The sequence below is a fragment of the Amblyomma americanum genome, chromosome 4, assembly GCF_052857255.1.
Source record: "Amblyomma americanum isolate KBUSLIRL-KWMA chromosome 4, ASM5285725v1, whole genome shotgun sequence".
NCBI classification, from domain to species: domain Eukaryota; kingdom Metazoa; phylum Arthropoda; class Arachnida; order Ixodida; family Ixodidae; genus Amblyomma; species Amblyomma americanum.
The window spans coordinates 79,487,775-79,514,360 of NC_135500.1; the positions used below are offsets into that span (position 1 = coordinate 79,487,775).

General features: G+C 45.5%; 1 protein-coding gene and 1 non-coding gene across 2 annotated transcripts; one reads left to right on the plus strand and one right to left on the minus strand.

Moving 5' to 3' along the window:
- The first annotated feature begins 1,910 nt into the window (after positions 1-1,910).
- On the plus strand, positions 1,911-1,982 carry TRNAG-GCC (transfer RNA glycine (anticodon GCC)). Its single transcript has one exon. It is a non-coding gene; the product is annotated as a tRNA-Gly (tRNA).
- Positions 1,983-5,633: 3,651 nt separating this feature from the next.
- Positions 5,634-7,061, minus strand: LOC144129602 (prolyl 4-hydroxylase subunit alpha-1-like). The gene has a single exon (XM_077663724.1). The coding sequence runs from the start codon at positions 6,966-6,968 to the stop codon at positions 5,634-5,636; it is 1,335 nt and encodes a 444-aa protein (XP_077519850.1). The 5' UTR covers positions 6,969-7,061.
- Positions 7,062-26,586: the final 19,525 nt, after the last annotated feature.

Below are 26,586 nucleotides of genomic sequence, written 5' to 3' on the forward strand. Positions count from 1 at the left end.
TGCCAGGCGAAAAAGAAAAGCACGACGTTGTATATTTCGGCACAAACAAAGACAGAACACACGGGCGCCGAGCGGCATATGGATTTACCTTCAGAGGCTCTCAGTACACGAAGCTGCTGCAGATGATCAAAGAGGTGAAAAACAAAACAGCATCTGAGAGTTCAAATGAAATGAAAGAAACATTTCTTTAGTTTATTTGGCAGCGCCTTAATTGAGGCACACTGGAACTGACATAAAATTAAAAATAACAGGAAAAAATGGGACATCCCACCACTGTCCCTATGTTAGGGACCATAAAGGGTTTGTAAGCTCTGTTCTTTCCTTTCTGGTGGTGTTTTCTTCTGCTTTACAATCACTTATCTTTAAAGCTGTTGCCCTATTAATCTCCCACTCATTCACACCACATACACGAAAGAAATAAGAAGTCATTCCCTATGCTCCTTGGTTTCGGCGAATGTTGGCTTCCGTCATCCGTGTTATAATGAAACCCTCTTTTCTTCTCCCTTAACTACACGTTAGGTGACATTAGGCATACTGTTCAAGAACGAATAAATTCCGCTTGAGGAGATAGGAATTGATCTTCTTTACCAGCAATAATAATAAATCTCTTTTGCTAGTTGAAAGAACATTTAGAACATCTAAATTCAACGAAGATGGCGCGCCTTCCCGTCCGAGGATGGATCAGTTGATCGGTGCTGTTGTTTCGCGGCCAATGAGGCTAGCCTCAGGACTTGGTCCCATTATCTCTCACGTCGCGCAGCCGCACTGCGCCATACTTTGCTCTGTTCGTGTCACGTATAGGTTTACGATGCATTCATGTCGTGTAGTGTCACATCACGTTGTGTGTCTGTCTGCATAGGAGTGTCACTGGTTTACAGAGACGCGTGCCTCTGCATCGGGCTCTCCCTATTGGGGCTAACCTGCACAACGAAGGAACTGCGCAAGAACCATCGCTACGTACAGAATGCTGTCACCGGCGTCAGTGGTTCTTAATTTTTCGCTGTAAAACGTCCTAGAAGAATATAGCGTCAATGCACAGACTAAAACAACGGTCAATTGTCGCTCGTGTATTGCACAGGCAGCAATTCACCATCCATAGCGCAAGGATCTGCTTAACATGAAGCCACGCCTTCACAGGCAGCGTTGATGTGCGCAGTTTAAAGAAGAATGTTTTTGCGGCAGAAGATATGCACATTCGCCTAACACGTTTTAAAACACTGGTGTCAAGGAATCCCAGAAAAGGTTGCCGATACAACGGTATAGGGAACAAATACTCTAAGTGCCTGAGTCATCTACCTTCTGGAGGGGCTATACAGGTAGTCTAAAGAAAAGCGCAGAGTGAGGAAATTGAAGGTGTCAGCAACTTCCTTAAGGAACCCCCATAAAGGCCCCCTCAGGAGTGGGTCCAGTCGGAGCGAATAGCAAAGGCAAATGAGCACTGAGACGCCTAATAAGCACAGCTACTAAAAAGGGCGCTTTGACGATTCGGAAAAGAAAAAAAAAAGACGCGAAACAAGCTCATGCACGAATAAGTGAACAAGGCTTTGACATCACACCCTACAGAATCCGTTTTTTGCCTGTCGAGAAAAAGTGTTGTGCCATATGATCTATTTATATTGCTGGGACTATTTAGTCTCTGGAAGAGCCGCATGATGGACCACCACGCCGAATCACTTCGGTCGTCGGAATCTTTGTTTCGTGAACAATGCGGTTTGGTGCGTGTAGTATATGCTGCCCTGTAAGTGTCGCCTCGCTGGCTCCCCTATCTGGATGCATGTGTGTGCCTCCCAGACATTTGATGCTTTGGAAGGAGGGGTTATGCCGGGGTAAGGTGGCCTGGTGTTTGGAAGTGTAAGCGGGCTAAGAGTTTTCTTTTCCGCACTATTTACATGCAATTAAGAAAAAAAATTGGCGTCGGTGGTTCAGTGGTTGAATACCTGCCTGCCACGCGGGTGGCCCGGGTTCGATTTCCGGCCGACCCAGTCGCCATTTCTTTGCTCGCTTAGTGAGAACTGAAACGTCGGCACCTAATTAGGCAAGGGTTCAACTTCCGCGCGACGTTCCTCAGCTGTGGTTTTGTGTTTGTTTCAATGGCCGGGTGCACGGGGCCATAGGTTCGTCTGTTCGCTGTACCTGTTGATGTAATATCTCTTGTTTAATATCTTGAAGCGAGACGTGGCATTAAGGGTGGAGCGATGGAGCACTTCACATTAATTTAGATCTGCTGGGGCTCTTTTACGTCCAGGTAAGACTGAAACGTTGCAACAAAGGTACTTTTTTGTGGTCGTCGAACGCTAATAGAGTGTTATAAATTAAAAGTCAGACTACATTTCCTAACCTTATTCGGATATTGAAACAACCTAAATACAACATTATTACTGGGCAAGAGAATACACGCGCCAATTGCGTAATGGGAGAAATTACCAAAAACAGTCGAGGCCCTACGAGGAAGGCGACACTGAATATCTACACTAAAGCACTAGCAATACACGTAGCTCACTTTCTTAAAAAATAGGATAGTCTTGCTTATATGGCCATTATTGAAGGCTATGCCATAGGCGATATAAGTAAATGGTCAATAAGCAAGATTTTTAACAAAACAACTATGATGTGCATGCAGTCTATGACCGTCATCACCTAACGGATTTAGTTGCAAAGTACTACTAGTTCAAGAACAGCATTACTCTAAGAGAAATTGATAAGTTCTGGAAGTCAGTGTTTAAAATATATTTGTAATGTTGTTTTATAGTTACGACTAAACTTTACAACAACATTTGGAACATAGTATTAGAATAGCGTTTAGTTTGAATGGTCAAGGAGTGTTTATAATAAACACGAAACGTTATTTGATAAATATTAATATTAAATAAGTTTGGAAATCAAGGTTAGCAAAATGTTTACTTTGAACGATAAAACAATGTTCCTGACATAAAAATACAACTAGGGGTTGGACTTTCCGGGTTATATAGTTTTTTCAATCCCGCCGACTTTTTTGTGTGTTTATATTGCGATGAAAGTTTCGTTTTTTTATTGATTGCGATTGCTTTCGACGAGAGATGTACTGTCTTTTTTTGGTGACTTAATGCGGCAATCCTGTGCAAGAAAAAGTCACTTAGAGTGTTTTTCGGTGTTTTTGTCAATTTGTTTAGGAGTAATCAACGTGCAAATGTGATTACTAGGAGCTAAGCTTGTAGAAGGAATTGCTATCGTTTTTACGAAAGTCATCATTATCATCAGCCTGGCTCCGCCCACAGCAGGGCAAAGTCCTCTGCTATATCTCTCCAACTAACCCTCTGCTTCTAACTTTCTGCCGCGCCTGATACGCTTGCCTTCTCTTCGAATCTACCCCGTTGACCATAAGGATCATAGGCTGTATTACCTTCGCATTAAATGTCCTGCCTAAGTTAATTTATTCTTCTTTATTGCAACTATAATGTCACTGACACGGGTTTGTTCCGTGGCCAATTCTGCCCTCTACCTGTCTCTTAGCGTTGTACCTATGATTTTCCCTTCCGTATACTATGTCTTGTTGTCCATAACTTAAGTGGAAGCATTTTAGTTATCCCCAACGTTTAGGCCTCGTACGGGTAAGATACGGGTAGCTTGGTTTATTGGTTCATGGGGGTTTAACGTCCCAAAGCGACTCAGGGGGACGCCGTAGGAAAGAGCTCCGGAAATTTCGACTACCTGGGGTTCTTTGAAGTGCACTGACATCGCACAGTACACAGAACTCTAGAATTTTGCCTCCATCGAAATTCGACTGGCGCGGCCGGGACCGAACACGCTGCGGTTAAGATACGGGTAAGACATAGTTGTAAGATATATCGGTAAGATACGGTAACATATAGCCGTTTATACTTTTCTCTTCAAGGATATTGAGAAAAGTATATAACAGCTGTAGCTCATCGTCAATAAACCCTCTCTCTGTGTAGGTGGGATAAAAAATTTCTGTAGCTCACATATAAAAAAAAACAGTGTTTTGAAAAGCAGTCTATTTCTCAACAGAATGTGCCCCTACACTAATGCACTATACTCATTTGCCTGAGAAAAAAAAAAGCTTGCAAAAAAACCTTTTTTCCTGTTCAAAAACCTACCACGGCTTGAATTGTGCTCGAATCATCGAAAATTGTTCTCTTGAGGCAATTATTCGGGTTTGAAAATAAAAATTGACTAGTGGCCAGATCGGGACTGCAATTTTGGTGGCCGGGCTCTTGGAAAGCACACTTTCACGGGGGGGATCTTGGGGTTCTGATGGCGATTTACTAACACCACTGAGTTGATCTCCATCCAGTTGAGCATTCACCACTTCGAGCTGTTGATAAGTTCTTTCACGCTCTACTATCTGTTAGCCGTCCTGGTGAGCCCACTCGGTAGAGAGACTTCCCCGGACTGGCAGGATTGTCCCGGATTCGAACCACTGACCAGGAAGAATCTTTCTTTAACTACGAAGTTTCTGTGAAGGCTGTGTAGGTTTCCTTTGTAGCCGCTTGGCTGCGCTTGGCTAGATCCTGAAGAGTAGTTACTCCCATATAACAGGAAGAGCTTACCTAGAAAGCACGACTGATCGCCATCGCCTCTAGGGTTCTGGACTAAGGACACCAGCCGGGGCATCGAAGGTACCACTCCTCTGCATTTGGTAATCAAGTTGTTTCCTCTCCTCCTCCTAAGAACCCTGGCATGAAACGCCAGCCATGCAAAAAAAGTTAACTAGCAGCGCCCGTCATGCCGCTATGAACGCTTATAGCTGCCACCTATGAACACGGCCCATATATCCTTACACGCCGGACGAGCTGCGTTCCCCAATAGGTGCTGAACTATTGGACTTTAAGTGGCGCTTCCAAAGCCACTGCTGCTGCATCTTTGTTGCTCGATTCACTCTAGTGCCACGCGCCTTGCCGCCCCCACGTGACAGCGCAGCTGACCACAAGCACGTGCGTGTTATCAACGGACCGCGGCGCTGCACAGGGCACGCAGGTTCTGCGTCCGTTGATACAGCTGGATCACGTACGTGATCAGGAGAAATGGGCGCGTAGGCATTATCATCAGGTTAAACGAATCTCACGCTTCGCGGTGTCGCCTTGTGTGCGTTTATGTATGGTGCTGTTGTTATAAGGCTACTGCCGCTGCCTACCTGATGTGCGGCGTAGATAGCGCAGAAAATTTAATTTATAAATTGAACTGTGAGTAACCAGCGCTCTTCACTGTAGAGGGCTCTTAGACAACAAAAGCGCCTCCCTCGTGGGCTAGACTGCGTCGTTGCTTTCCCAAGATGCACATACGCAGCGCAGGTATGGCGAACTGCGTGCAGCGAGCTTAAATATGGCTGCACTTCAGTTTTTCCACTAAAGGCTAAAGAGGCGCATAAAACACCTAATACATAGTATATTTATTGCCTATATACAATAAATCTACTCGTGCACAAAGAGAACGAAGGCCGAAAATATATTTCCGTATCGAACTTCAGGTTTTATTAGTGGAGCATCAGTGCCGCTGTTATGATTAAGCAATTAGTTTGTTATTCGGAACTCATAAATCTGAGCAAGGAAAACGAAACGATTGAAGTTCAATACCACGAAGCGTACAAAATTCGATATCAACGAGTATAAAACGTATTGCAACGACAGCGGCGGCGTTCACGGAAGCGTGTAATTGAAGTCCGGAGCCTGGGCCCGCTCGTGGATCCAGATGGTGGCGATCCACTTGGAACCCCGCAGCACAGGGCACGAGCCGTGCTGAGTGCTCTCGTCTTGCTGCCAATGCCCTGTCGCATTTTCCTTTAGGTTGAACCAGAAGAGCGCGGATCCACGGCGAGGAGTGATTGACAGTCCGACCAAAGGAAACGCAGTGGCCCCGCCCTCTGCTACGTCACTGAGGTACACCAGCAGTGTTGCCAGCCGATCGCCATTAAAGGGCACCAACCAGCTGTCCACGGGATCCATGTGCTGCATGTAGTGTCCGCCGACTCCATAGTTCAGCAATTGGAGCTTTTCTGCCGACTCCATCGAGAGCCCAGTCGCCATCTCAGCGCGGTGGTACACGTTGGCGGTGTTGGCGTTTTTTTCCAGCCAGCCGAGCGCAGCGGTCCTGGACTCTTGCACCTCGCCTTGTTCGTTGGACACTATCACCTCGGCTGCTACTAGTGCTTCGGGCAACTGGCGAAGAGCAGCGCACTCGGCAGCGTTTAGAAAGTCGTGAATGAGCCACACCCGAGGCTCTAACGAAGAAAGCTCCTCCACGGCGAATGGAGCCAGCGATGCAGCCCCATGCTTGCCGCTTGACATCCAGCACCGCAGGGAGCTGGTGGGCCTCGCATCGCGCTCCCGGCTGGAGTGACACAGCTTACCGAAGCTGGAGTCACTGGTGAAGCTAGAGCGCGCGAAGCCTATCACGGCGTCTCGGTACGGCCACATTGCGGACGTCTCCGGAGGATATCCGACAACTCCCCACCATGTCTTGGATACCGCCGTCGCTGACAACGTCACCAGCTCCTCCAGATAGTGCTCGAAGAAGTACGCGTATCGCCTCTCCGCCTCGCCTAGATCCGCCCATTCGATGGCCAGTGTAGGCTCCCTAAGTGCGCAATGGACGGCCAACGAGATCATGTCGTCCGACGTCAGTTCGGCTAGTTGGGGAGAGCGCAGCGTCACAGCGGCTTGATCTGCACTGATGTGGTACGCCTTCTGGAGCCTGCAGACGCCCGCTGCAGCCCCGTCAAGGTCTTCTGCTGTAGGCCAGGCCAGGTGGTTGGCTTTTTCGATTAGCAGTTGGGGGCAGTGAGAGCCGAGTAGCACACGGGAAATGGCGTCCAGTGCAGAGAGTCTTAGCAACTTCAGCAGCGGCTTTTCTTCAGGGCGATTTCTGTAGCTTAGTGAATAATCGGTGTGGAGCTTGAGGAAAGGCATTACGGAGGCGGCTCGGTGCCAGGTGGCTTCGCAGGGCTCCACGTGGCGACGCAGGGCACTGGCCATTGCCTTCTCTGTTTCGAAAAGACTGGCTAGCGCTTTCGTGGATCTGAAGTAGTGGCCGCCCTCGGCACCAGCGCTGCAGATGCAAGCGAACAGTGAAAGCCACCACAACTTCATCTTCTCCGGAGTTTCTTTTTCGTCGGCTTCAATCGAGAAGCACACGCGCATGATGATCAATTCTTCATCTTCCTCTGTTATTTTTTTCTATTCCTATTGCCCTACCTATACTAGTGAAAGTCGAGCTCATGTCTTCCGAGGATTAAGACCTCACCTTGTGGCTGACAACAATAACAGCCGGAGCCAACTCAGGTTTCTGGACGAAGATAGTTGGTCAGATTGTACAAGACGATACCCGCCTTCCACTGCGTTACAAGGTAGGTCATCGGGTGGACATCCGCCTGCGGCCACTGCAGCTCTCTGTGTACAAGAAATTTCACCCGTCCTTTTCCCTGGCGCCCATGCGAAGGGGCCTAAATATATAAATGCTGCACAACGCATACATGTGAGAACACTGCAAACTGCCGAGGAGATTCCTGCAGTGGACAACCACCTCCTGCACTTGTGGGAGGTGCGCCGGAGTCTTATTCGTCGGTTCAGAAAGCAGAAGACCAATCGGAAACTTAAGGTTCGCATCGCAGAGATTATCGAGAAAGCTGCAGGGTATGCTGCTCAGCTCACTGACTCAAATTGGGTAGAGCGCCGCAACTCAGCAGTCCGACTGGCGAGCTCAGGAGGGACTTGTCTCTTTCGCAGTTTCATCGGCGCCGCTGAAACGAGATGGGAGACGTAAAGACAGCTCCGGCGGGCCTTGCATGGATACCAAGGTGCGAGAGTACAACTAGCCGAAACCCTGTGTGACAGCTACCTCTGTCGCATAGAAAACCCTGTTGGGTCCCAGTATACGTGTTCAGGAAAGCCAAATCAGAATACAGACGCCCTTGCGCGTTGCAAAACCTTAAGGTGACACTGGAAGAAATGTAGAGGGGTACGGCTCCGGGTCGGGATCACATAACAGTTAAGCTGTTGATGTATCTTTCGGATTTCGCCCATTTGCACCTAGTGAAATACATTTAGCAGATCTGGGACGGGCGTCCAATCCCTCCAGATTGGAAGACCTCCATGGTTAAATTCATACCTAAACCGGGTAAAGTCGTGAACACGGACAACCTGCGGGCCACATCACTGACCTCGTGTTTGGGCAAACTTAAGGAGACGATGGTTAGGGGTCGCCTCTCTCCATGCACAGAAAGTAAGGACCCCTGCGCGGACTATGTTTGGGTTCCGCCCACATAATTCGGCGCAGGACGTCCTCCTAAAACAACAGCACGACGTACTCGGACCTACAATTATGCACCATAACGACAAGGCCATTCTAGCTCTTCACCTTAAGGGCGCATTTGATAATGTCCGTCATGGGAGCATACCCTCCAGCTTGAGCTCAACCGGCTCTCATGTCCCAATATTCTCAGGCCAAAATTTTGAAAATTACAATGTCGTCAGATAACTTTTTGGAAATATTTAGGATAATGACCCATTCTTCTGATATGTTGCAAAATATTTATTCTAAAGTGTTTCCATCAATCGCATAGAACGCTTAAGACTGCGATAGAAAACCAAAGGGAACGCTTTTGACGATTGCGAAAACGTCGAGAGGAAAAAAAAATACAGGACTGTCGCCGAGTGATTTGCGGATATATTGATTGTGATAGTGAAATCATCCATTATATCAAAAAATTGCCTTCATAAAAATTTTCCCGCTCAAATATGCCTTTGTCCAGAATTATTGGGTATGCTGGATCGAAAGCCTCTGCCTACATTCGAGACTTTCTTTCGCGACGGCAGGCACTCCTCTGTATTGTGGATAAAGAATATAGGGACCCTATACCATTGGAACAAGGGGTACGTCCCAAGGAGCGGTACTCTCGCCGCCACTGTTCAACACTGCGGTGATGAATCTTCCGCAGCATTTACTAACGCCCGGGTGGAGCGAGTCAATCATGCACTCTACGCAGAAGACTTAACAATTTGGACGGCTCGCATTTCAGTTTTTTAAATGTTCGAAAGGACCAAGTAAGGCATTTAGAAGGGAGCGGATTACATTACAAAAAGTTGGGGAAACGTACCTAATAATGCGGAATAAGGAAGTGATGTTGGCCAGATGTTTAAGAAAGGGACTAATATTCGGAGAGAACGAAAAAACAACGCGGTGGGACATTTTGCACATGTCTAGTGCAAAGATATTTAAATAATTTTACCAGGCTGCAGGATGAACGGCTGACCTACCTTCACTGGTTGATAGTATAGAATGCACACCGACTACTTACAGAGGGAGACGGTTGCAGTTGTAGAACTTAACGTTGGACAAGCGGATTTGCGCACTAATTTTGCTACAGGGAAATGACCTGTGTTTGCAATTATCAGGTGCATTTTAGAGGTAAAATAAACAAAGCTGGGAAAAAAAATGAGGTAGAAAAATAGAAACATAATGAGCATGTACCTTCTGAATTAAGTAATGGTGACGTGTGTTCCGTCGTCAGAACAATTCAGAAAGAAAATCAGCTGTATGGACGTAACGCATGCCCCGCCTAGAGAGGTAGGAAAGGAAAGGAGCGCTGATATTCTGGGCATGTTTAATCAATGCTGTGAGTTACTTCTCATCGGAGTCCGAGATAAACGTTCTTGTTTTGATGGAAACATTATTTTGAATAACTTTGCCACATAGATATCGCGACAGCTGTCAGTTAACAATATATCAAGCGCCTAGTACTTGAACTTTGTTATATGGGTATATAATAAGCCCGATTAAAATTGTCTGTTCATGTTATTTATTTTTTCACGTTACCTCTAAACGCTCTCGCTAAAAGGGAATTCCTTGAGGAGGGGGGCATAAATTTATTTACTAACGTGTTACATTTTAAGACGAAGTGAAATGATAAAAATAAAAATAAAACAAGTCGTAACAAAAACGGAAGGAAAACAGAAAAAAAAGCAAAAACGATCACAACACGTTTCCATCTCAGAGAATGAGAGTAAATTTATGATTCTAAAGAATTGATGAAGGGAATAACATTTTCATAGTTGCTCTCAGCTTTCAACCATGAAAGTAAAAAAAGCAAAAAATAGAGTACAAAGAAACTTCTTTGTACTTTATGCGCGACCCGCAAAATATACAACATAAGGTTGCGTTTTATCAATTAAACCAGAGGATGTTGAGCATCTCATATGCTCAATTTTTCTCATTTTCGGCCTCTTTTAAACCAATCGTAATATATAACTGACTGCTTCAGCAAGAAAAAAAAACTACCGTACCAGGGACACCGCAATTAGCGTTACTAATTACTAAGAGAGCAGCTCTCGTTTTGATATATAGATGATTTCACAAGAAAAAGTTGCGAACGCTTAAGCGTCGCATTTAAGAGTAGAACGCGATATCATTATCGTGTGCCGTTCGTATCGCCTACTTAACGCTCACACAGCAACCCAAGCCGTAACTAGCCGCGGTGGCTCGGTGGTTACGGCGCTCGGCTGTTCACCCGAAAGACGCAGGTTCGATTCCTACCGTAGCGGCTGAATTTCGATGAAGGCGAAATTCTAAAGGCCCGTGTACTGTACGATGTTAGAGCACGTTAAAGAACACGAGGTGGTCGAAATTTCCGGAGCCCTTACCTACAACGCCCCTCATAGGCTGAGCCGTTTTGTGACGTTAAACCCCATAAACAATAAACCTAATCAAAATACTCATAATTACTCATGTACGCGTCAGTACAAAAATCTAAGACAGTTCACTCAGCCGCCGCTGTGGCTAGGTGGTTATAACGCTCTGCTGCTGACCCACAAGACGCTGGTTCGAACCCAAGCGCGGCGGCGGCATTTCAATGGAGGCGAAATTCTAGAGGCACATGTACTGCGTGATGTCAGTGCACGTTAAAGAACCCTAGGTGGTAGAAGTTATCCGGAGCCTTCGAATACTACGTCCCCACAGCCTGAGCTCTTTTGAGAGATTAAACGCCATAAACCAGTTCACTAAGTCAAACACCACGACGCATGTGAACCGCTGTTCAGCTTGAACGAATCAGGATCAGAGGAGACTGGCCAAGTAGCTGTGAGATTTACCTTGCGAAGGAATTTGATAAGGTTCCTGATTATTTCTTCTTCGCGGTCTTGTAATATCTAAATATTGCTGAGATTTTGCTCGCGGGCATAAGACTGTGCCCATTCTTGAATGTTCGTAAGTCTAAACAGTCTGAAGACTGTTGAACGCTCTCGCTAGGAAACAGCAGTTCACCGTTGGCAGTTGGCAGCGAGGTGCTGGAAATGGTAAGGGAATACGTCTACTTAGGGCAGGTAGTGGCCGCTGATCTGGATCATGAGAGGGAAATAACGAAGGATAAGAATAGAGTGGAGCGCATATGGAAGTTCCTCTCAGATCATGAATAGCAGTTTGCCTATATCCCTCAAGAGAAAACAATACAGCAGCTGTATCTTACCGGTACTCACCTACGGGTAGAAACATGGAGGCTGACGAACAGGGTTTAGCTTAAGTTAAGGACAACACAGTGAGCTATGGAAAAAAAAAATGATAGGTGCAATTTTAAGAGGCCGGAAGCTGGCAGAGTGGGTGAGGGAACCTACGCGGGTTAATGACATCCTAGTCGAAATCAAGAGGAAGAATTTGGCTTGGGCAGGGCATGTAATGCAGGCAAGATAACCGTTGGTCCTTGAGAGTAAAGGAGTGGATTTCAAGGGAAGGAAAGCGTAGCAGAGGGCGGCAGAAAGTTTGGTGGGCGGATGAGATTAAGTTTTCAGTGATACGATGGCCGCAGCCACCAAATGACAAAGTTAATTGGAGAGTGAATGGAGAGGCCTTTGCTCTGCTGTGGGTGTAGTAAGGCTGGTGATGATGATATTAAGATTCTACTGCAAGGAGTCCTACACAAGGCTAATGAAAACCAAGAGCTAACCAAACCTATGCCACTTAAAACATCTGTTGGGCAAGGTTTTTCATTATCATCTTCATTGTTTTCCCTATATCTTGAACCCCTTTGCCTCAGTATTATTAAATGTTTAACTATCCGTGGTTTCTCCCTGGCTCAATGTGAAATTCCGATTTCAGCCTGTGCTGATGATGTCGCCCACTTTAGTTCGGACAACAAAGTGTACTCGCGGTATTCCATTTCGGTGAAGAATTTTGCGAGGTATCACGCGGCTCTTAATTTAGATAAATCAAAAGTATTTTGGTAGGGTCATTGGGGTGCGAGGACACGTCATTTTGGTGGCATAAGTTGGGACTGGGGCGGCCTTCAGTACCTAGGGGTTCCTGTGCACCAGGTTCGCAACAATAGTACCTACTGGGATGCACAGATTATTTCCAATAGGCGACAAACTCAGACTTGGATGGTAGGGAAGTATCAGCGTTTGCTTGGGCTCAAGTCTGCATCATTTTCTTAGTTGCAGAATAAGATATGATGATTCGCTACCTCTTGGTTTCCTTGCGCATGGATTTTCTGTTTCTTTCTCTAGAGTCCGGTAGAATAGGCCTTGTTCACTTATTCGTGCATCAGCTTGTTTCGCGTTTCTTTTTTTTTGTTCTTTCAAATCGGCAAACCAGTCATATTTAGTAGATATGCTTATTAGGCCTCTTAGTGCTCATTTCCCTTTCCTGTTCACACCGACTTAACGAACTCGTAAGGGATCTTCATGGGGATTTCATAAGGGAGTTTCAGACAGCTTCAATTTCCTCACCGTGCGCTTCTCTTAAGATTACATGTATAGCCTCTCCAGAAGGCAGACCAGTTTGGACGTCGTTTTTTTGCCCACATTCGGCGGCAATTTCGTGGCGCGGGCAGTCCATTCCACGTGGTGTACCCCTGAAGAGCCGAGCGCTACGCCGGGGGATTGCTTATTCCCATTGGATTGACCGGCTGGGTTGACCGGCGGTCGCGGGAATAGAACCCCCGACCTCCCATAGCCGAGGCGTGCATTCAAGCACGAGGCGACGGCTCTTGCTTGCTGTGTATTTATTTCCTATACCGTTGTTTCGGCAGTCTTATCTGCAATTTTTCACAGCAGTGTTTTAAAACTTGTTAAGGGAATGTGCATTTCATCTGAGGCAAAACCATTGTTCTTTGAACTGCACACATCGACGCTGCCTGTCAAGTCATGGCTTCGTTCTAAGCAGATGCTTGCGCCATGGACGATGAATTGCCGCCTGTGCAACACACCAGATACCATTGACCATTATTTTATTTTGTGCTAAGTTCTTGTGGGAAATATTAGAAAGAGCAATTAAGAAGGACATTGAAATCACACCCTACAGTATGCGTTTTTTGCCTGTGGAGAAAAATGTGCTGTCTTGTCCCTGGCGCCGTCCACCGAATCGGTGCCGTGCGCCTCACTACCAATTCGTCGCTGCCGCCTCAGAGTGCCGAAGTTCACATTGAATGACTGGTGCAGGAAGCTTTTTATTTGATTAAAAATGCCCCCGCAGAAACACTATTGCTATATTTATTAAGTGAAGGATTGAAGCCAACCTCGGCAAACGTGAAAAAAATGAGGAAAAAGACGGGTCCCACTCAGGTTACAAAGTGCGCACATAATGAAGTGCTATGAAAATTTTGGTAATAAGAAACTTTACACGTTGTTGTATGAAAATTTTGAAAATAAGGAACACTACACGATGTTCTATGAAAATTTGGGAATAAGTAACAGTACGTGATCGACTGAAGACTGCTACAAAATTGTTGTCCGGAGAGGATTGCAGGGCTCGCAGAAAGCAGCGAGAACGCATTGCCCAGCTAAAAAACAAATGGCTAGAAATTTTTTACGGTACTTTATTAGGTAACCAGATGCTGCAACTGCCTATCGCGTCTTTTATTCTAACGTCGCCAGCCCATCGCTTTAGAAATATGACCAATGACCGGCGCCAGTCTCTGTCAAACAACGATATGTGTCGGTAGGTCCACATTCTCACTGAAAAAACCGGGAATTCCAAAAACAATTTTCAGGCTGCAAAAGCAGAGACTTTGTTCGCAGATTTACGCGCCTCAGTGCGCGCTGCTGGCACTGGGAGGCAATCATTGGGATACGTGTGGAAGAGAACCTAGTCGCTCAAACTTGAGCGCAAACACATATGCCGGCTACTTTTCGGTTCATCTTGAATTTGCTCCCGTATTACTACAAATTCACTCTAACTTGGGGGATCGCCCTAAACGTTTCACAAAGCTAATGCACATTCCTGGTCCGCTTCTTCGACTGCTGAAATTTTTTGGCTCATCGCGCAGCTTTAGCGCTCCCAGGCGATGAGCCAACTGCAATAGTGCAGCCCTCTCTTCCGGCTTTCAAAAATGTGGCCTAACAGCCTATCCTAATTTTCTCCTCGTTCCATATAGTAAAAAGCAAAATAGCAAACAGGTCTTTCCTGCGGCATGCACAGCGACTACTGCAGGCAACTGCTACTCATTAACTCCTGCCGCCTCTCACAATCGCAACAGAACTGACATCCGCTTCCGACGTTTCGGCCAGTCGGGTGCCACCGAAAAAGACTCTCTTTAAAAACAGCCGATGTAGAGTTTCGGGACGTAGATAGCATTAGAAGACGCACGAATGAAGTTGTTTATTAAACCAATTTTATTTGCAGTGGTTCTACGGTCGGAAACAAGTCGGCAGTGAAGCTTCGACCACATGGATTCTTGGCAAACAGAAGTCCTTCTCAACGAAAAAGTATTCCATTGTTAAACCTCTTCAAATACCCGATCGACTAATCATCGTCATCATCATCAGCCTGACAACGCCCACTGTAGGACAAAGGCCTTCCCCACGTCCCACCATTGAACTCTGTACGCCAGCTGTGGCTACCGTATCCCCGCAAACTTGTTAATATTATCTGCCAATCTAACTTTCTGCCGTCCCAGTCTACTAAACTTCCGGGAATTTCTATCTGCGCTATGTGCTGAGTGCTTTGCTACAACAGCTCGTGTCGCGAAAGAGTGCTTCCCGGTGTAGGAGACGTCGACCGGCGCGATGACCTACATAACGAGGAACTAGCGTAACAATCTAGGCTATAAATAGATGGTTAGTTGCTCTTCGGGTCATCGGTGTCGGTGGTTCACTAGCAGAATACTCGCCTGCCACGCGGGCGGCCCTGGTTCGATTCCAGGCCGAGGCATGCGTTTTTATTTTTGGTTTCTTCGCACATGAATTTTCAATAACCGCCGTTCTCACACCTATTTTCCTTTTTTTCACTCTGCACGATTTGCAATGTAACTAAAGTTCAGCTGTTAAAATTTGTATGAAAGTTATGACAGCTGTGCAGAAAGAATCACAGGTTTAGGGGCACCAGGACAACACACGTTACGACAGTCCATTGACGAGATGACGAGTTCGATTATAGCTAGAATTTAAACTATAATCATTAGAATTCTTTATTTTTAGGCATACCGATGGACATTTCACAGCTGACTATGTTCATGAAGAAGGAGGCCCCACGTGCTTTTGTGCGCATCTTCAGGACAGAACGAAAGCGTCTCCATAAATGACAAATAGTCTACAGAAAGCAAAACGTTATCTTAGCATATCCAGGATTACGCCCAGTGCAGTACAAAGGCCTCTCCACGTCTGTCCAATTAACCCTGCCCTGTCCCAGCTGCGGCCACACTATTCCCGTAAACTTCTTGATCTCATGCGCCTACCTTTCTTCCGCACACTGCAACGCTTGCCTTTTCTTGATATCCAGTCCGACCCTTAACGACCATCGGTTACCTTGCAATCGCATTACGCGCCCTGTCAAGCCCATTTCTTCCTCTTGATTTCGACTAGGATGTCATTAACCCGCGTTTGTTCCCTGACCCGCTCTGCTGTTATCCTGTCTCTTAACGTTACACCTATAATTTTCCTTCCCATAGCTTGCTGCGTTGCTGATCCCTTTTCGTTATCCTCCACATTTCTGCCCCGTAGGTGAGAAGCGGTAAGATGCAGCTGTTGTATACTTTTGTCTTGAGGGATATTGATAAACTGCCATTCATTATCTGAGAGAACCTGCCGAATGTCTCTACCCATTCTCATTATTGTAGCCAGCTTATAGCGAACCTGTATGAAAGGCACAACTTACACCAGTATTCAAACGAAGAGAATAAAGTCCTTCCATAACTGCCGACTGCAGCGGGGAACGAACTGGGCATTGCACGACAGTAACTCAAACGAGCTAGTATCGAAAGAAGAAAACAAACGGATTATACGTATTACAACCGGAATGACCTAAAAGCAACGCGAGTCCGAGGCGAAAACATTGCAACGGCACATTTTATTTTTTTTCTCAGCTGATAAGAGCAGCAATTTGCAACCACGACAAGGGACAAGGCTTGCAAACTCACGATTGCAATAAAGACCGTCGTGTCAAAATAAAGCAAGTTGCAGTACAGTTAGTAAAAAAGAAAATTCGTTTTTTCGAAGATACGCTGCTTTTGTGAATATTAAATTTGTCTTAAGATTTAATGGTAAATTGCTGGTAAAATGCACGCGCTTATATATTTATTATTTTAAAGCTATCACATTTGTCTCCAACATTTAGTTGGGTTCTATTCGCTTTAGGTTGACGTCGCTGGCAACTGGTTTTAGACCGTGTTAAGAGGACAGCATTGCCACAAAATTCCTTCTCGCGATGTCTGTGTGAAGAATTTTTTTCACCTCTAAAACACGAGCAAGCGCCATTCGAAAGCATATAATTTGGGTTTAGGAGCACCTTTTCTAAGTAAAAAATGAACAAAGAAGCTGTACGCCCTGTTTTGTAGAATATTTCACTCGGTGCCTAATATTTTTAAAGCAACTTTTTTTATGACGGTCAAAACGTAGTGGTGTCCATCCAAATACGACAGCTCTTTCATTTCCGACCGGTGTGTTTCTGCCCTCCACAGGTCGCAACTCGCTGTCTAGTATTAAGAGAATGGAGATGGGCAGATTTATACAACAGTTGTATACGTATATAAACTAGGGAGAGTGTGGCTTCCTTATCATCTGAAGCATATTGTCTGTACATAACACACTATCGACGCGTGGGCCCTGCTGCCAAGGAAGTGATACAAATACTAGCATCAGGACTCCCCAGTTTTTTGCTTTAAGTGATTTTTGGTGTAGGAGGTCGTTCTTTGCAGTACGTTCCGCATGTGGAAGATAAAGAAAACAAGAGAAGACGAGAAGCTGGTGACTCCAAGCACCCGGTAATAGTTGTATGACCCTCTTACGTCCCGAAACAGCCCTGAAGTATGTGGAAACAAAAGGGAGGAAAACAGTAAAGGTGTAAGTGGCAATGAAACTCCGAAGGAGCGGCGTTTCTTAGATATATAGTTCACTTGTGGGTTTACTCGAAGGCTGCATCTGACTACTCGCTGTTCGAAAAATTACGTATGGAGAACGCCATGGAACGAAGTATTGATAGTTAGCTTTTATTGCGCCGAGTATAAGACGCACTTCACGCGAAAACCTACGTTCAATTACTAGCGCTTACTGTGTGCACACAGAATTACCAGTAATACGGTGAGGTCGTTTTTGAATGTCACCCAAAATATTTACCAAGATATTAAAAAACACGTTTGACTGTGTAAGTTAACGGAAACCAGTGGAGTAAGTTTCATTCTCAAAGCAGTACTAGCTCCTTTAAGTGCTTGAGTCAGGTTAGCTGGAATACCCTGGATTCTCGTGTCAAGCATTCGCCACGTTGTGACGATATCGCCAGTGAATGATAGTATCCAGTGTGTTTGTGCACTCACCTACAATCCATGGGCTCAGGGCAGCCGGTGAAATCATGGCGAGGCCAACGAGGCCGCAGCATGCCGCCGTCCGGTCGACGCCCAGATAGGACACAATCAGCACGTACTTCATGCAGAGGATATACCCTTGTGATACCCCAACGCCAACTGACAATGTAGCCAAGACTGGGCAGCCGAAGACGTGGGGCATAGCCATCATGGCTGCACACAGCACTAGAAATCTGAACGCGTACAGAGAACCCCGACCCGACGGTAGCAGGTCGGCCTGTACCGGCATTGCGATGCGTCCCATTAGCTCGCCCACAGCGAAGAGGGTTATCAGCTGCTTGGCTGCGCTCAGCTCGATTCCTTTGTCGATGCCGTAGTCCACGATTGTTGTTTTGTACTCCACGCATATGTAGTCTCCGACGAGGTTGTTCACTAAGAGAACATAGAAAGCCGGCGTGCTGAACAACGCCAAGCCCTGCCTGTAGGACGTGCCATGTCGAGTTTCCGACTTCTCTGCTTCCACTGGATTTAAGCGTATCTCAGGCTTCCTACTGCGAAGGAGAAAAAATGTTTCATTGGAGCTAGGAGACACTACTGCGCTCAGTATGACTTGCAAAGCGCCTATGGCGGACCAAGCGTGAAAGGGAGATGATTCGGCCAGTCGAAACGCGCGCATTATCCAGTGAACTTATTCGACCTCCTCCTTTGCTACGAAGCAGTGACACTTCAGCGCCTCAGTGGTCGAGCATGACGGTGCAGACGCAGCTTCCTCTGACTTGTCAAAATGGTCCGTTTGCCCGCGTGTCATATGTTTCGTTTATTTTTTTGGCCATGATGAAATAAATTGCATATAAAGTAACAGCCCACGTGATAGTTTAAAGGATCTGCGTATTATTTCGCACGCAGTGCGAGAGCGTCGCGGTTTTTAAAGGGTGATCGTATAAGAACTGTTGAACTCTGGAGATGAATCCGCAACTAGGAATCGCCAGTATGACAGCAAGATGAACACACAAGGCACGCAATATACTTCATGAATGGATAAGCGATAATCTATGAGTAAAGAGTAAATACATACGGCTTCTGTACAAGTAGTGCGGCGCTTTTATATACATACTTATGCTCGCGGAAACGTGGGACGTAGATGAATAAGAGCATTTACTCTACGGCAGCAGAGGTGGCGGTGCTGCCGTATACATATTGCAGACTGGGTTTCATATTGCATCGGACTATTGTTCAATGAGCCTCGATTACGAAGCGTAGTATCATTGTACAATGAGTGTCGATTACGAAGAATGTTCTCGATGTTGTGTACAGATCTCTAAACGGAAGTGGTGTGTTTTCTTAATTTCGTGTATGCTTTGTTGTCTTTTACATCTTTTATAACTTTACATGGATATATTCTATATTGGAGGAAGTTTAACCAATGACATCTTGAAAAATTGAAGTATTGCAACAGAGTGAATAATGGTTCTAAAATGCTATAACTATCCTTATATGCAAGTCCCACTCACTTTAATCTCGTGACGGGCTCCTTGATCGACATATTTATTACGAGTGACACAAATGACAGTATCATAACTAATGTCCTCAGCTCTAACATCAGTGGCCACTTTCCTATTGTTTTTTTTTTTCTCAGAAATATCGGTCACATTCAAAACGCTCTTCAACACAACTCACATGCCACCAGATATATGAGCGCACGATTGGCGCTTTCACACAAAACATATGGTCTGACGATTTGAGCCTCATTTGCTTCCATGGGGGAGCTAATAAATTTTTAGACCGTTTCTTAAACAGCTTTAAAAGAGGCAATTACGCATTTCGCAGTAAAAACGTATCGCCGATGTAAAAAAAGTCGCGTAAGGCACGCATCACCGGAGGCCTGTTAAAATTAATTCGACGGTTGTGCGAATCTTCGTAATTTTCAAATATCGGATGGATGAACACCATAATCGATTCACTAAACGAACCAAAAAGTGGAGAGTCAAAAGTATTGGAATCTATTGAAATATTATCCCAGGTTTTGAATTATTGGCATGAAAAAACTTCCCGCCATCTTCAACAACACTCTCGCAGGCAGCACCAACTTGGACCCCGCCCACCACGCTGCTACGATGTGCTTGCACGATAATCAGTGACCCTACATGCTTCAGCGCCGCGACACGATCCATTTATGAGGGAACATTCGTAATGCTGGCCTGGCAGCCCTCACTTGCCAATCTCGGAGGCGACGTCTCATAGCCGTGTCATAGCTTATATGCCTCTCATCTATCGCGTCATGGCGCTACAGTTTTATTTACTGTAAATTGAATTCAATTTCGTCATGAATACCTGAAGACAATGTCATTATGCGTCTGGCGTATCACATGGCTGTTGCGTGGAGGTAAGGGGAGAGGTTTTTATCCCTTGATCTCACCCCCACGGCGCTATCGTGCGCTGCAAATTTGAAGCCATGCCCTTCAGCATTCGCGCCAAATTTGCGGGCGGCGGTAGAGCTTTGTAAGCTTTGTCCGTACTGTGACTTGCCATGACGGGCGTCGTGTCAACGGCGTCGGAAGGAGACGTTATTAGAATGCATTTGTTGGATTTAAAGCAGCAAGGAAACACGGGGACAGGATGTGCACTATCTCGTTAAGTGTTTATGAACCTTCAAAGGGAGCTCGTCTCCATCCACATAATGTTCGGAAATAACCACTCTTAATGTCTAGAACTTTCACGCATGGGAACTCTCGCGGCTGCATATGTGTCATGGCATTATGCTTACGTCGTTGAGTCCGTTTGTGAACTACACGTTAAATTAGGAATACGGCGTGCCCGTCGAACGGATTTGAATTTATCAAATGGCTGTGAAGCAAGAATAACATCGCGGTGAAAATAAGCGCCAGCACGGAGTGTGTGACTTGCGGCAGAACCGGCGCAGCCCCGGACTGGTAGTCCGAGGTTCCTTCACTACTTTGTCAATCAGCCTAAGGGCAGCCAAACATATCGAAATTCAATCCGAAGTATCATTTAGCACACGGGTGCAATTTGCGTTTCGCCTGCATCGAAACGCGACGGCTAATTACTAATGTGTGCGACACAGGTGTGCACACTACTCTAACAGCGCCTACCTGGCGCAAAGAGCACCGGTTATTTATTACAGCTTTAACATTGAAAGGCTCCGTGCAAGCGGAAAGGCCGAGCAGCGTCTGCAAGTGGGCAGGTAGCAACCTGCCCACCGGCCTACTTACGAAATTAGTATTCTACCCTGGCTACAACGAAACTTAGCTATCTCGGACAGAGCTACCTTTCGTGTGTGAATCCTTGATATAACAAACGTTGGCATGCCCCCTTGAATACAACGAACTTTCATGCCTGGACAACGGATATAATGAACATATTGTTTTGGTCTTGGATATAACGAACGTTTGGCTGCAAATGGTTTCAAACGATTGACAGAGGGTCGCCGAAGAGTTTTTTTTTTTGGGGGGGGGGGGGGGGGGGATGGGGGGGTTGTGCAGCGCGCCGCGCTGAAGAGGAACGATGGAGTGCTTGCTCTTCGCAGAGAGATGAAAATGTAAACAAAACAAAAGAGTGCACCAAGGCGCCGGGAAGCAGGGAGGACTACGCATAGACCGTCACTGCTGTTATTATTATTTTTTTTGCAAAGCCATCCATTCGATCCAAGCCGCCGCGGTGATTATGGCGCTCGGCTGCTCACTCGAAAGACGCGGGTTTGATCCCGGCTGCGTCGGTCGTATTTTGATGGAGGCGAAATGCTAGAGGCCCGTGTACTGTGCGAAGTCAGTGCACATTAAAAACCCCGTTGACTGAAATTTCCTGTGCTCTTCACTACAGGTGTCGCTCATAGCCTGAGTCGCTTTGGGACGCTAAACCCTCACAAACCATAAGCCATCAGTGCGATCCTGCAACTATGACCCCCTATACGTAAAGGCTCCGAAGACCCCGAAGCCCAAAATCTCTATAGAGGATAGGAGAAGTATCGTTCTCACCTCTGAGGCGTTTGCTTTATTGCTAACAAAAGGGGCAGGATATGCCGCTGAAAAGCAGACCCTGTGGCCTGGGAACGTTTTACCAACCCTGCACGTATTCGGTAAACGCTGCCGTGGAAGCAGAGAACTCCGTTCAGACACCCCCGGCACTGTTCGGGTAGAATGCTAAAGGAAGTCACTTGAACTTACAGTGCACGCTACCATTGCGAACGACTGCGCATCCGCAGAGAGCATTGGCTGCGAGATCAAGTGATAAAAACCACGCCCCTTATCAACACGCACATCCACGCAACAGCCATGCTATACGCGAGACGCATAAGAAAATTATCTTCAGCTATTCATGATGAAAGTAAATGCACTTCACAGATTGAATGCAATCGTAGCGCCACGACTAGGCAGATGAGAGGCGTATGAGCTATGACACGGCTATCAGATTTGGCTGCTGAGTTTGGGAGTTGAGGCCAGGCAGGCCAGCATCACGAATGTTTCCAAACGAATGAAGTGAGGCGCGGCTAGTCGCACAGCTGAAGCGTGTAGGCCCCCTACTTCTCGCGCAGGAAGAACGTGGCAGCGTGCTGTGCGGTGTCGAAGCTAGCGCTGACTTCTTGAGAGTTGTGTAAGATAACTGGACTGCCTGTCATGCTATTTAAACGAAAACCTGCGAAAATAATAGGCTCTCCGTCATGCCAATTAAACGGAAACCTGCGGAAATATTATGATTGTTTCTAATAATTTTGACTCTTCATTATTCGATTCGGTTAGCGAATCGAAGAGGATGCTATTCGATTCGATATTCGAAAATTAAGAATTTCTCACACCCCCTACGGCTTAGCGTTCAAGCGAACCCTGGTAATCTTACAAATATCATGCATTTGCGAGTGCAAGACATACACTGTGTTGTGACCTGGACCGCCTGGATCCTCGCCCATTAACAGAGCAAAAGATCCTCGGTCCGTGGCCACAGCAGTCGACTGCCCTCAAGGCATACAAGGCACCCTTTGCCTACTTGAGAGCGACTGGATTGAGTGACAAATTGTGACAGCGTTGTGCGTGTGTGTGTGTTATGCCTTTTTTCCCGTCTCTCCTCCTCCTTTTAGTCCCCTAATCCCTCTTCCCCAGTGCAGGGTAGCCAACCGGAACCCCTTTCTGGTTAACATCCCTGCCTTTCCCTCCTCCTCTTTATCTATTTAAGGAGAGTATTGAGAAATTCGGCGCACATTCGGGAGACCGGTGTGGAAGCAATCTCTTCAGTGTTCGCCGTAGAGGTTTCTGGAACAGTGGGAAAAAAAAAACCGGAGAGCGCGTAAACTTGCGTGTGTTGCTGCCCTCTCCTCTTCGCTCGCTGGGGTCGCGCCAAAGGAAGCATGTCTGCGCGCGCCGTCGAACAATCGAGAAGGATAGAGAAAATGCTACTCATTGCCGACGGAGAGGACATAGCCTCGGGTGTGCCAAGCGAAGCAGTTTCCACTTCGCTCGCACGCTGGCGGCGGCGGATTGCAAGAAGGAACTCGAGGGTTCTGGAAGCCGGTCTTCGATGGGTATTTGAAAATGTCTTTAGTGGCTGCACAGCTAGTGTAGGCCCCCATGGGGAAAGTGACAAAAACAGAATCAAGAAGGGGTGACAAGCATCTGTGCAGTAATTTTGACCGCGTGCTTGCCAGTGATATTCAAAGAGCTGGGTTGGGATGTTTTGGGGATGCAAGTCAATTGAGAATATCTTAGTATCTGCGATTTCCTGATGACATTGCCTTCTGAAGTAGCTTAAGGCCCAGATTGCGAAACATGAATGAGAACCTAGGCCGACAATGCAGATTGATGGGTCTAAAAGCTAATAAGAACCCTTAAGTAAAGTTCATTATTATTGAAAGGCACCAAATTTAAGGTAGGTAGCGAAGCACTACAAATTTCTAAGTAATTCGACTACTTAGAGCAGGCTATAACCGCGTGCCCGGACCACTAGAGTTAAATATTTAGTAACATGAAAACGTGGTAAGTACACTCGGCAGACACTCTCAAGAAATGAAAAGCTTGTTACCGGCATTTCTCTAGAAGAAGTTATACAAGAGTTGTATCTTTCCAGCGCTCACCTGTAAGGCAGAAACTTAGAGGCTACCGAAAGAGCTTGAAATTAAGTAGAGCAGAGCTCAGGGATCTATGGAAGTTTAAATTGTAGGTGTGCCGCTAAAGAACAGAAAGATAGCCGGAGAAGTCGCTGAACAAATGTGAGCTAACGCTGTTCTTCTCGAAATACACATAAGTGGTTATCTGGACTAGTTAGTAATAATTCCCTGTGATTGGCACAGAAGTTTGTAATTATTCAGGGTGGGTGGCACAGCGCGACACAGATTAAGGACAAAAGTAGACTACTACACAGTGCTTCTCTTTGTCTTCTACTTTGGTCTTCCGTCTATTTCCAGTTGTACCCCTCACAATGAAATATAGATGTAATGGGCACGGGTAGAGCAAGCAAGGGAAAGCCAATGTAGCTGATGATCTACTAGGAGTAACGCAATGGATTTTCAGAAAAGACCGGCTCAGCAGAGGGCGGCAGTACGTCAGAAGAGAAGATGAGATCAGGAGTTTGGGAGGTAACGATGGCCACGTGTGGCACAGAACGCTGTTAACTGGAGCGATATGAGAGAGTGCTTGTCTCGCACTGGACGTCGTTAGGGTGACAGTGATTAAGAATTCTAGGCAGACTAAATAAAGCTGAAAACACATATTTGGCATTTGTACCTAGCATAATACTGGCATCAAGTGCTAGAAACTAAATATAACTCTGAAGAAAGAAACGACTCATAGGGGCATTAACTCGATTTTCAAAAAGTGAGAAAAAGCTACCAGTATAAGCCTTCCAAAAACAAATTTAATAACTTTTTCTTTGCAATTTCTAGGCAGTCCTAAATCATCTCCCTGAACTCATTTCTGGAATTCATCGTTAAACAGTTCTAAATTTTCCAGCCCAGTTGTGTCTCTGAAGTTACTTCAGTTTATAACCTTAAAAATAGCCACAGCCGTGACTCTAAAGACATCGAAATGGACCGGAAAATGATGTATTTGGCACAAGTGCGCTTGTATTAACCCACATCTGATGAGGGTGCAAGCTGCAACGGTAATCGGAATCCACAAGCATGGTGATAAAAACAGTTTTGCATTTAACGCCCAGCTGCAATGTCACCAATGTTACGTTATGACACCGAAAAGGTTATCAGAACACGCATTAATAACTGTTCCCAGAAACATTATTTAATAACAAAGTACAATCTACCTTTAGAAAAACCACACGACCACGACAGCGTTGCTGGCGCCAAAAGAAATGGTACGAAAGAATTTTGAAGATAAATAATTGGTTTTTCAACTGCACCTACACTTTACCTGTACTTATCTGTACCTATTTTTAATTACCATCTGTGCCGTTGCATTTTAGTGTGGGGCAACATCACAGCAACGACTACAGAGCAAATAAGTGACATGCAGAAAGGGGCTCATTCAAAAATATTTCATTCTTGAAATCCATGAGCTACTTTTATTTAAAGAAAAGGTTATTAGGATGAAAGAAGTGAATGTGTTTAAAATTTTATGCAATTAACAAGTGTTCAAGGGTACTTTAGATATAATTTCAAATTTAGTTCAACTAACAAAAGATTTCAGAAAGCGCAGCTTCTGTTTTCATTCATATTCTTTAGTTGTATCGCCATGAACTAATTACTATAGAGTGACGATTCAACACTGGTTACTAGCACTAATAAATTACTTGGATACTCACCAAATGCTTTGCCTATTTTTTTTTCTTTAACATTTCAACCAGCGTATTATTAACCTTCGCCATCTTTGTTTTCTTTTTGTCTCATTCCCTTGCACATATTGTTATCCTTTAGTGGCACGTAGCGCTGTCCTTAATTTAAGTTATTCTTTTCGTTGGCCTCGGTCTTGCTGTCTCATTTGCAAGGACTGGCAAGATGCAACTTCTAGAACTCTCTTATTGCATGCTGGTAATTGCTTTTCTTCACCTCAGGCTTCCTGCAAAATGTACTCCCGCCCATTCTGAATATCCTCGTTGTTTACTCTTCTGTTCAGGATGTGCTTTACCTGGCCAAGCACATGTGATATTGCCCGGCCACTGCCCATTGTAAACTGTCCTCTTTTGATGCTATTCAACAGTAACTTTCTTCATACTAAATTTCGCACTCACCGTCCAGATTTTCCTGTCTAAGTTCCCAATCGAGTTCGGCAATTGAACCCCTGAATTACTTAGCCGGATTATGTCATAAGCAAATGGGACATTACCTTGGTATTCTCCATTAACTTTTATCCCCACTTCTTTCCAGTCTTTTGTTTCGAATAAATCCTGCCAACATGGAGTGAATTGTAGGAGAGGAAGCATGTCTCTCTTCTTAAGATCTTTTCCTACTGATGGTATGAGCAGTACTTATTTGTGAGTAACCTTTCTATATGTCGCCTTATTCATTTGGTTGGCTGAAATCTAATATACTTGCAATCATGATAAAAGTTACCACTATGAAAGCAGGAAACAGGAAAGTAATCGATGAGTACTTTTCTAACTCCTTGCCAACCCTTTTCTTCTAGATTAAAATTTTTCTAGCGTTCTTCTATCATTTTTGCGCGCTAAAATTCGTGATACACTGCGCGCAAAGTGTTAGGTTTTTCTAGTACAGTTTCGCCTGCATCTTTCATTAAATCTGCAATTACTTGATGCACAACTGCAGAAATGTTCCAGATTTAATGAGAAGTGAAATAGTGACACACTTTTTAGCATACAACTGCACACCATCCTGTTAAATGTGGACGTTTTCGCTGTGCTGCGTAATGGGCTAAACTGAGCGGCAGCTAAGCCGCGTGGAATGCTTCATAATTTGCGAA

Excerpts from the sequence above, each read along its gene's own strand:
- LOC144129602 (XM_077663724.1), bottom strand. The coding sequence starts at position 6,968 with ATGGCCAGTGCCCTGCGTCGCCACGTGGAGCCCTGCGAAGCCACCTGG.